At 33.6% G+C, this 12390-nt stretch overlaps 1 protein-coding gene across 1 annotated transcript; it reads right to left on the reverse strand.

The window, feature by feature from the left end:
• Positions 1-2012: 2012 nt before the first annotated feature.
• LOC108987929 (U-box domain-containing protein 21-like) lies at positions 2013-3778 on the reverse strand. Its single transcript, XM_018961004.2, has one exon. The coding sequence runs from the start codon at positions 3683-3685 to the stop codon at positions 2357-2359; it is 1329 nt and encodes a 442-aa protein (XP_018816549.2). The 5' UTR covers positions 3686-3778; the 3' UTR covers positions 2013-2356.
• Positions 3779-12390: the final 8612 nt, after the last annotated feature.

Below are 12390 nucleotides of genomic sequence, written 5' to 3' on the forward strand. Positions count from 1 at the left end.
ATTTAGGAATTTAAACTTTATTTTGCATGACATTTAATCCTTCTACCTGCTATAACGTATGATTATATAACTTGTAAATGAGATGTTCATTCAAGCTTGTATGAAAACTAGATGGCAATATTGTACATGGAAATGCAAGTAAAATATATGGTGTTTCATTTTGCCAAACGTGTCAATTTTCTACATTAAATCTAAAACAAAAAGTCCTAAAACACAGGAAAATTCAATACAAAAATGACAGGAAATTGATACAAGCTAGGCTGTTCAATTCGCTATTGAGAAATAAGGCCACATTTTTTTACAGGGTTGTTCAATTTATACATATTGTAAAAATGAGTTGATTGGCAAAGGATCTCAAATTGTACAGATCATCTAGCCTGCATTCTCTAGATTTATTGTATGAAATGCAAATGGGCGTGACAGTTGAGATTGAGGAACAATTACCTGGGTTGGTTTCTGAGATTCAGTTCCAGCGATATAAAATACATTTCAATGAATTCAAAAAAAGCATAAAAATTATGACCAGGGTAATTTCTACGATATGGTAAATCCTCCAACCAGTTTTTGCGTTGGTTTCAAGCCGCTACTGAGAAATTTCTCACCAATACCGACAATCTTTTGATTTTGAAAGGCTGAACAAATGGCATTTCCTGCGGATTCACCCCTTCCTGCATGCACTACTACGAATTCCGGTGTAAACAAATTCACCGCAACTAGAAAATATGATATTTGGGTTTTGATTGACAAAATCTGAAGTTCCCTTTGCGGTGACCCAAACTCTCTGTATCTCCACAATGGTGGCGTCCCAATATTTGGCAGTAATTGCTCTTCAAACCAAATTGGGATCGACCATGGTTGCTGCGGGAGATGTCGGTGGCAACATCTTTAGTAATTTCGGTGCCTCAAAACTCGTTGAAATATGCAATTGTGGTGCCCCAAAAATTGCCTAAAAATGACCACGATTTCCGACGATGTCCCAGCCGAAATTGCCCTACAAACCCTATTTGTCCATCGACTTTTGCTGCGGGAAAGATTGGCGGCAAAATCTGCAGGAACAGCGGCCAACTTCACTTTTCACCAAAATTGCTCTGACCAGACGTATTACTCTCGGCTGGTTTGCGGTGAGTGGAAATCGCAGCTCATGAAATTTTGTTGCGAGAAAGTAGGGGAATTGGAGTGAGCTCGCACCCTGCAAAAGAGGAAATTCCTTATAGTGACATGAAGTAGCATTTTTTTAGCAAATATTAAAAGTTATAAATCAATTTTATATATTTATCTTATTTTATCTCACTTAATAGTCTCAAATTTAAATAGGAATTTGAGAGAATCCCGTCAATAAATATTATTGCAAAGCAACTAAATATCTATATATCTCAGATCTTCAATTTCGGATTAAAAGGAGTCATGAATATTCCTAATTCATAATCATAGCTATATAGTTGCTGCCTGCATATATAATTAATTCCGATTTTTCCTTCATATCTGCCGTGCCTTCATTTAGCTTGGACCGCGTGCGCATTAATCGATCGGTGCTTTAGCTTTTAGTATTATTGTGATCATGGTGGTACTAGCGAGCCAGTGCAGATCGCGTACTAGCGAGCCAGTGCAGATCGCCGTACTGGTTGCCTCGATCGATTAAGGTGCGGTTTTGATGCTGAGATGAGATAATCAGATGATTTTAGATAAAAGTTTAAATTTCATGAATAAGATATTATTAAAAGAAAATTTCAATATACTATATTACTATCCCACTTTCATCCCACTAAGTATGATGTGGTATATTTATCACAATTAAATAATCATTTATTGCTTATTGTTTTATTATCTAATAGTGATGAATGTGTCACATACTACTTAGTATGATCAAAATATGATAAGAGTATAGTGCATAACATTACTTAGTTGTAATGATAAGATGAAATAAGATAAGATAAGATGAAACATTTTCACTATCTAAACGGAGCCATTATGATGGGCGGTCGATGTTAAGATATTGAACAGATTAATTAACAAGCATAGTACTTTTTGATAGGCCAATTATATTGATCATCTTCTAATATATCGAAGGTACACTGCTCCATGAGTCACTCCCATGGAAGCATCATGCAGTACGTATCACAAAAGTATATATAGAAACAGTTTTGTATGCAAAGTTGAGCTTACGAATGAAGTGTCAAAACAGTTCTAATGGACATAGATTCATCAGAATGAGTGGTATCGACACAAAAATTCCTGTTCCTTTGTACATTTTTTTTTTGGGGGTCCTATAACTGAATACTATTGATCTATATCTGTGTGGCTTTGTATGCCTTTTCTTCTCTGAGATGCGCAAGTAAAAGAGAAAAACTCTAATGACTCAAAATGGTCTCTTGAGGTACTTGAAATCCATCGATGGATCAACACAGTCTAACCTAATCCTGTGAACATTCAGCAATTTCAACAACTCGGTGGCCTTTTCCTTTATGCTCTCACCACAGCCAACCTGCAAGAGAACCAAAAGCTTTTGAAAAGCACCTGCTTGAAGTGCCTCAACTATAACACCACCCTCGTCCTTCTTGTCTTTCCTGCAGAGCTTCCAAAGAATGCAGACTGCAAACTCCGTCGCTAACTCTGATATCCTTAACATCTTCTTCGACAAAAAAGGCATGGTTAGAGCATTCTTATATGCCTCTTCTCTCCCTTCTTTAGAATCGCAAATACCAGCCAAAACACCCAAAGTCCTCTCACATATTCCTTTTTCTGCGTCAACAAGGATTTCTAGTATTAGCGGAACCAAGCCCAGTTCCACAAATCTTGACGTAAATCTCACACCGGTTGCAGATGGAGAAATCATGTAGTAAATGGTTGTTAAAGAAGCCTTGGTAGCCTTAGGACAAATAGGCTCCCTAATCATCTGAACCAAAGCTTCAGCGACTCCTTCAATCTTTGCCAAGGAATCAACGTATCGTTGGTTCAAAGAAAGAAGCTCTTTGAGTACTAAAACTGCGTTTTGCCTTGCAGAAAGATCTCCACTCTTCAGAAGCCATACCATGCCACCTAAAGATGTTGCCGATCCTAACTTCGATTGGCCTTCTTCACCAAGTGGGAACGTCCATGCCAAGACTGATAAGATCTCTTTCAACAGGTCGACATGTTTCTCAAACGAAACGGTACTTGCGAAAGAATGGAAAGTTTCCGATAACTGATAACCAGTTCCGTTGTTCACAACGCACCGCCTGTTACGGTCGCTCTCCTTTCCCCATGCCTTGATCCTCCCAACCAATTCTCGGCAACTCTTGTGATCCCCACGTTGAGTTGAGACCGCAATTCTAGAACAAATCTTTGAAACCTCATACTGAGTCACCGGAATTCGAGGCGTCGGTATCCTTTCAATCCCATAAGAACGATTCTCAACACACCAAGCTTGAATCATCCTGCGTATTGCATGATTTGGGATTTGATCCAAACTCATCAACACCTGGTTACTCGCGGGACAAGTTTGGTTGCCCGCTTCGATCCACTTCTCGATGCTTTCTCGATCATACGTGATCCCAGTAGACAACGTGACCGGATCTTTCATCAAATCAAGAGAGATCGGGCACTGAAAGTGACTTGGAATCGTGATCTCCATATGTAAATTGCCGTCTAAAAGCTCGCTCTTGTTGTTGCCACCACGGCTGGCTCTCCTTCTCGAAGATAAAATCATTGTTGTAAAGAGTCTAAATGATCGGTCTTGATCTTCAACAAGGATGCGTCTTTCGCTTACTTAGAATGCAAAGAATCTCAAGGCCAGATCGATCTTTCTATTTGTGTGTTACATCGTAACCTTATATATTCTCACACGGGTCATTGCTAGGCAAGGTAGGAGAAAAGCAAGCAGCCAAGTAGTAGACAGCAACGTTCAAAATCAAAGAAGGGAGACTTTGACCGTTGTAGTATATGAATGTTGACCGTTGAATGGGATATTCAAGAGGTCCTTGGGGACGCCGAGGCTTACTGGAAATATGGGTACCACGTGGTTGGGGTTTGACCTGGTAGCTTACAGCCTGAGTAGGACTGGGTCAACACGTCGGTGATCTGCCCCGTTTAAACCTCTAGTCGTGCGTGTTTGGTCTCCGTTTAATCGTTAATAGTAGGTGTATAACATATCTGGTTCGGTTCGTTTCATTTTGATATATTTTAGAATCGAATTCATATAATTAACGAATGAGGAAAGCTATTTTCACCGCTCCCGATCCTGTTATATTTTTTTAAAATTTTTTTAATATTTTTTTTTACTTAATGATTAAATAAATACTTTTTAATAATATTATAATTTTTTTATTTTTTTTAAAAATATTTTCTAGTGTTAAAATATATATATAAATATAAAATAAAAAAACACAACATTTTACACATAACGATAGCTCCCAGCAGAATTGAGAGCGGTGGCTATAGAGCCACCCTTAATGAATTGATATCGGATCAATTCATCACTAAAAATAGAACTTCTGGTCGGTTGGATCCATTTTTTCCAATCTTTGACTTAGGCTTTTATCCATATGAGTTTTTTTCATTTGTGGTTTTTATAATTTTTCAACACTAATTTTAATTGTTAGAATTCAGTATTTATTATTAATAATTACTAATTCATTATTGTCTAATTACCTTCTTCTTTTTTTTTTATAACAAAGGAACCCATTCCATTAATTGAAAATGGACATATAAAGTTGACTTAAAATAACAAGTTAATTACAAACGTTAGTAACTTTCCAGTACACTATTGTGACTGACATAGTCTAGTCCAGACGGCTTATCTCTAAAGGCCGAAGTCTAAGAGATAGCATAACTCTGTCCATGACTGAGTTTGGAGTAACCAAACACAAAACTCCATACTCAACTAGACGGAGTATGGAGAAACCAACCCCAACATCACCGACAAAGCGGAGGGGGGGACAACACCCTTTGGACCCAAGTTCAAATGGACAAACATTTTTGGATTTTTTGTTTTCTTGAAAATAAAGACATGACATAAATAAATTACATTGAGAAAACACTGTAAAAAGGAAAAAAAAGTGCACAAAAAAGCCTCAGAAGGGAGAACCGACGGTTGATCTTGGAAGATCCAGAGTCGCCGATTCAGGAGCAGCCGCGCGTTGTAACGGCAAAGAGCTCCTTGGTGGCTCGTGAGGGACACGAGCCGACGAGCTTCGGAATTTACGTCCCGTGCGTGCAGGCTACGCTCCACTCCGGTTGGGGCCGTGTTTGGTGGACGTGTAGATCGGCAGCTGAGCAACCTCCTGGTGGGGCGCGTGTAGGCTATTGTGTACCGAAAGGTCACGAACGGCGATTCTCCCTTTATTTAACTTGAAAAAACAAAAAATTAAAACTAAAACTACACAAGCAGAAAATAGAGAGGGGGAGGGAAGGAGTGAGGGGGGAAGGAGCCGAAGCTCCCACCCCCTCGAGCCGGTCTAAAGGTTGCGGGTAGTTTAGAGAGAAGCGGGAGAGTTTAGAGAGAGAAGCGGGAGAGTTGTGACAAGCTAATTACTTGTTAGTTATTAGTGAGATTAACTTAGTATAGTATAATTAGTGAGATAAATTTATTATACTACACTTATTTTTATACTAGACTACTAGTAAGTAGTGTAATAGTGTTTAATTTATTTTTATATTATAATGTCTAATTCCATGTTATTATACTATTGTTTAACTTATTTATATATTTGATTATATGCATTAACTAGTGATAATATGATGGTTACATGTACTAAAACTATTAGTTTATTTATATTATAGTATACGTACATTATTTTATAATAAATAATAATTAACACATACTATTATGGTATTAAATTTAACTATATTACTATAATTTATATAAGTTAGACTATATATTTTTTATATGAGTATATGTGATTTAGCTGTGTGTAGAAATGCATTTATAAAAAATATATATATATTATAATTTACTATGCCATAAAATGTATTTATCATTAATATATATATCAAAAGTAGGTTTTTATTAATAACTTAATATTAATTTTCATATTTAAGATTAAAATGTTATGTTATAAAATTAAAATTGATACATTCTATCAAATGTTATATTAATTTTATGTTATTAGATTATTATACATGAATAATAAAATTTTAAAATCTCATATTAAATTAATTAGCAATTTAGCATATAATATATCTAATATAATATAAAAATATATATAAAAAATTATATATAATATAAAAAATTAAAAATTATATATATATTTATGTACCGGTTCGGTTCGATTTGAACTGGTGTTCTCAAAATCAAAATCGGAACCGGTCGAATTTTCAACCAATTTTACGAAATTGAAACCGGTTCAATATCGAACTAGATAGGGTCGGTTTGGTTAACCGGTTTATCAGTTTATTTTTTTTTTACACCCCTAATTAATGGCATGGAGTCTCCTACACAATTGCATTAAATTAGAGTTAAATACATAATTGGTATATAATTTTTGTAATTTTTGTAAATAAAAAAAATGACAACCTTATAACTATTTAACAATTATTTTATAACTTTACATGAAATGTAGGGTAGTTTTGTAATATTAAAATTTATTTTTAATAGAGTGGCGTAATTTCATCTGTTGTTTAAAAATAAGTTAAAAATGAGATGTTATAAAAGAGTTGTAGGTGTATTATTAATAAAAAAAGATAAAAATCAAAATAAAATGTTAAAAACACAAGTTATGGTAGTGGGGGCCTTTGATTCGTTGCCGCACACATTTGCCTTGCTATTATCTGGCCCTTTCGGGGTTAATTTCCATGCAAAGCCTATGGAGTATGGTCAACACATGACAATCAGTACAGTACTCCATGTAGAAGGGGCATTTGCCCATATTTTTCATTTTCATTATTATTAATATTTAAGTTCATTATAATTATGAAATTGGTTTTTAGTCTTTTTTTTTTTTTTTATAATGTACGTACGTCGTCATGTAGAGTTGAATTGTCATGGTTGAGGAAATATGTGGCGGTTATGTATATTAGACTATTAGTAGTGACATATATATATATATATATATAATATATGGTCCATCATCTGTTGTATAATTTATATACAAAAGATAATGAATGAAAGGACCATTTCAAACGGTGCATCATTTGAAAGTACCACTTGGAACAAATGCATTTGAGATTTCGAGCAATAAAAACAAAAATTTTATTCTTAATTCGGTACATAAAAGAGAAAAGACAATATTATTAAACAAAAGTACTTGATAACACTAATTTATACTTATAATTTTATTCATATATATTATATATATAATCATACGTGTTGACGTGGTCGAAATGTTGAAGGTTTTGAAATTTAATTTATAAAAAAAAAATTGATAAAATGAGATGGATACTCAATATTTATAATATTATGCATAAAATTACGAGCATATAACACTACTAAATAATTAAAATATGTTGTTGAGACGGAGAAAAACACTTTGGTCGATCGATTCAGTGAAAGGGAATGTCTCTGATCAATCATCATAAAGTTTTGACACTATCCCAAGTGGTTGGTGGAATCAAGTTGGCTTAGTATTCCGTGCTTTATAACATATCTTACAACCTTACAAACATGGCCCAGAAAAAAAAAAAAAAAAAAAAAAAGAAGGCATGATTTCATTCCCTTCCTCGCTTTTAAAAGATGAGGATTTTATTAAGAAAAATTTTACTCATCATCTCTATACCATATACTATACATGATTTCTTATCTTTTTATTTTTTTTTCATAATAAATATGTGGTGTAGGAATGATGAGCAGAAGAACTTAATTAGTTTAATAATAATAAAATCAAAAAAATTAATAAAAAAATAAAAATAAAAATAATATGTGATATGTAAGATGATGAGTAACAATTCTTTGATTATATTCGGAATTAATTCCATTAGATGTAGGACACGTATCTTATATATACTTATGTGGAATACGTGTCTCAAATTCAACCGGTCCAAAAGTATACCAAGCCTGATAGAAAGACGTGACCTTATAATAGGTGTAATCCAAAAGAGTCCAAATATAGATAAAACCAACAAGTCTGCCCTTCTCTTCACCTCACTCACTTATAATATTCATTTAAAAAAAAAAAAAAAAGCAAAATGAGTGAGTGAGAACTGAGAAGCCCAATATTTATCGGAAATTTTTAAAATCGGAAAATAACCAAAAGGAAAGAGGCAAAGGCTTTGGTTTACGCGCACCGAGCTAGCTAGCTAAGGCCCATTTAAGGGCCCTCCATCTTCATTTCTTAGCAACAGCCAAAGTTGCCAACAGCTATAGAGCATTGGTTTCATTAAACTTATTTTTAAAATTTAATAAAAAATACATATTTTTTCATAATTTTAAAATCTTCTTATCTATAATTTTATATTAAATTAGTTATTAGATTCATTAAAATAATAATATAATATTAAATTTTTTTTCCATATTTTACAATTACATTATCTAAAAAAAACTAACGATTAATAATCAAAGATTAAACGAAAGACATCCCAAATAGTATTGACAACTTTTTTGCTTCCCTAGATGTAACACCCGAACCCAATCAAGCTCATTTTATTTATTTTATCTTTTTTTTTTACACATTAACTTTCCCACATCTTTTTTTCTGTTTATTTCCACCCCTAGAGTTTTCCTCATATCCACGACATGCATGACCTCGCATGTTTCCCTCATTTCTCTAGGGTTTTTCCATTGCCTATATATATATACTTGTACTCCTCTCTTGAAAAGTAGTAGCCATAGCAACCCAAGCGTAACTCCCTCTCGTTCACTGCCTCTCCGCGTTCTTGGCTTAACGCTCGTCAACTTTGCCACCATAAACCTCCACTGCAAACCACCAACACTGAAAGATAGCCACTGCAGAACACTTCTCCGCCTTGGTCACGTAAACACACCCCAAGTCGTGCAGCACCCCCAACCGCTGGCCAAGCCGTAACGCAACACGGTTTTATTTTTTGCAACGCCGCTACCCAGGCCACGCGAATGTAAACCCCTGCACCAAGAACAACCATAGCCTACATTCTTGTACGTTCGCAGCAAACTCCTTCACACTTCCACCTCCATCTCTATGTAAAACCGATGCCCAGAGCAACCATCGGAAAACACTTTCGACAGTCATGGGAAACAGCAACCCACGGCTTTTATCGAATTAAAATCCTTTGTTTTCCATACCAAAAACAGAGTAGCCCAAGTCAACGCCTTCATCCCACTTCTTCCACATCTCAACCGCTTGGGTCCCCGTTCGTGCTCCTCAAAACAAAGCCCAACACCCCTAGCAACAGAAGCTGCCATCCTTTTTCCCGATTGCTCACCGTAAGCCATTGTCTCTTTCTCTCCCTATCTCTCGGGTTCTCTCTTCTTCTTCTTTTTCGCCCTCACTCCCTCTCTTTCGCTCGTGCGCAGCCCAGCTCGAAGGAGTCTCCATCACACTCCCGCTCTTCTGCCGTGCCACCTCGGTCCCTCCAGCCAGCCCTGTCGCGCTCACCCCTCCAAGAGTGCCTCGGTTTCCCTTGGGTAAGCTCCTGCCTCGCTGATTGTTGCACCGAATCACATGAAACGTTTTAAGTCCGCGTAAACTTAATTTTGCATAATATTTTAGTATAAAATTATAATATTGCCCTTTTATTGGATGGTTGTAGTTGGGATTTTTGTTTCTATTAAATCTGTTTTATGTGGTCTTTGTGGGATGTATAAGATGTTGTACAGAGAATACAAAGGATTTTTAAATTGTACTAATTATAGCATATTATTTTTACAGTAAGTGTGAAATTTTATTTTAAACATTTTAATTATGATTACAGAAAATCACTTAAGTATTTTAACATGTTATTAAGTAAAGATTTATTTTAAGAGTAAACAATATTGGTGTAATGTTGTTATTTTACACTTTAGATATGATTTAGTATATTTAAAAATAGTTATGGTTTATTTTAAAATATGTTGAGATAATTATATTATCTAGTATTAAACTTTATAATTTGTTTTCATTAATATATAGGTCAGATTTTTAAATGTTTTAGTCAAAATTATTAAATCAATATTGATGATTTTAGAAAGTGATAATTTATAATTTGAGGTTATGGAATTTAGATTTTGAGGAATTAAATTGGTTATTTTAGAAGTTTAGGATTAGATATCGAAATACGTGATTAATTGAAAATTTACGAGAATTACTTGATTATTTTATAGGTGACGATCAATTATTGTTCGACATTTTGAGAAAAATTTCGAAAAAGTTAAGAAGTCTAAGTGAGCGGAGTTCCTATGCTAGACTTTGCATTAAAATAAAATGAGCTGAGATTGGCTTTTTTGGAAAATATACATATTTGGTTATGAAAAGAAATTTGAACTACCTCAGTTATTTGTTCTGCATTATTCATGAGATATTGTTTAAGAAGAAAGTATTTTTTGTCATGACTGGTGTAGACATGAGCTTATTTTTTATATTCTGTTATTGAACTCAGAAAAATATGAGCGAATATGAAAATTGATAATTTTTGCATGTAAAGTGAAGATATTCTGAATCTGTTTTGGAAAATGTGAAATGATCCTAATTTCAGTACTCTGCTTTGATATGATGTGGCACCTGAAAAACATTTGGCATGACTTTCTGATTCTGTTCTGACTCTGATTCTGGTTTTGATATGGTAATTATGATTCTATTTTGTTCTGATATGTGGCCCTGTCACGGGATATAATAGTGACATATGGCCCTGTCACGGAATACAATAATGACTTCTGGCCTTGTCATGGGATATAATAGTGACATTTGGCCCTGTCATGGGATATAATAGTGACCTCTGGCCCTGTCAGGAGAGATAATAGTGATCTCTGGCCCTACCACGAGATATAATAGTGTATTTTTGTTCTGATTGCAATCGCTTTGATATTCTTGGTGATTTATGTTCTGCTTGGCTTTTCGCAGGATGCACAACCCTACCACAAGGGTTAAAGATAGTATCTGTTCTGATATGATGTTTTGATACGTTATGATAAGATGAAGATGTTCAGTCATGTTGTGCCAAAAGAGTCTTTGAATATGAAAAGTTGGTTTCTGAATATGAAATGTTTGAAAAGTCGCTCTGATTTTCTGATAATATGTATTTTTTGAGATTTGCATATTGATACTGAAATGTTTTGTTTCTGCATTCTGAACTCTGTAAAAATGCTCATGTTTACACACTAGTATATGTCTTCTACTTACTGAGTTGTTGATAACTCACCCCTTATCTCTATATATTTTTTAGATGATTTTGAATAGTCCAGCTAAGGATCAAAATTATGGAGTATTGGTGAGATGATTATTTAAGCATAGTGGTTTATTTATAGAAGATTTCTGAGAAGTGACAGATTTTATTAAGAGATTTTGTAGTATTTTGTTGACTTTATATTTTAGAGTCTATAAATATATTGATGAATTGTGAGTTTTAAGTTATAGGGAGTAACTCTTCGATCCCTGCGAGACTAGGGTGTTACATTAGAATTAGATGAGTATCGGGTTTTTTAGTTAATAATATTATATTATATTATTATAACAAATAAAAATTAATGTATTTATAACCCTATAGTATTAACCTTATAAGAATTTAATTGGGTTATTATTTAAAGAACAAATTATTATATTACTATACATCGTTTACACACGAAAAAAGTTGGTTTTAGTTTTTATAATAAAATATTACTTTTGATGATGAATAGTACATCTTCAGATGTACTTAAAATCACTCTAGCTCAAAGTTTAAATTTTTGCATTTTGATGAAGTCAATGTAGATGATTTTATCTATATTTTTTCAAATTTTAAAGATGTTAACTTTTAATAAAGCCAATGCCAATACTTTAGCATAATACTCTTCTTATTCATCTTCATCCTAACTTCTTTTTATTTATTTTTAATTAGTTTATATCGACAGGGTGGCTTTGAAATCAATAGGCTATTCATTTAAAAGTTTAGATGAAAAGGTTTTTAGGAAAATAAAATATATTAGACGGAAGAGTAGTGCTTGATTACTAGACCCACTATACCAAATGTTTTTAGCTTTGAGAGCTGGCAAGTTGATAACTTTGTTACGGACAATACACTTTCCAAGGGCAAAATAATTTCCTGGAAAGTTAGAGGGCACTTTTTTGACAGGGAGTTTGATAAGCTTTCTATTTACTGCTTTCCTTTGTCCTCGATCCCTGTCCATGACATCTTCTCCAAAATCAAAGCCATATATATAATTAAAGAAAAATTTTATTTACAATTTTCAAATAGGAATTATATATACATATTTTTTATTAAATAAAAAAAATATTTTAAGAATGATATTATTATAATTTTAAAAAATTTTAAAAATAAAATTAATTAAACTTAATATATAACTTTTAAATAGAGACTGTAAATAACATTACT

Source organism: Juglans regia, chromosome 1 (assembly GCF_001411555.2).
Source record: "Juglans regia cultivar Chandler chromosome 1, Walnut 2.0, whole genome shotgun sequence".
In the NCBI taxonomy this organism is placed as follows: Eukaryota; Viridiplantae; Streptophyta; class Magnoliopsida; order Fagales; family Juglandaceae; genus Juglans; species Juglans regia.

Excerpts from the sequence above, each read along its gene's own strand:
- LOC108987929 (XM_018961004.2), bottom strand. The coding sequence starts at position 3,685 with ATGATTTTATCTTCGAGAAGGAGAGCCAGCCGTGGTGGCAACAACAAG.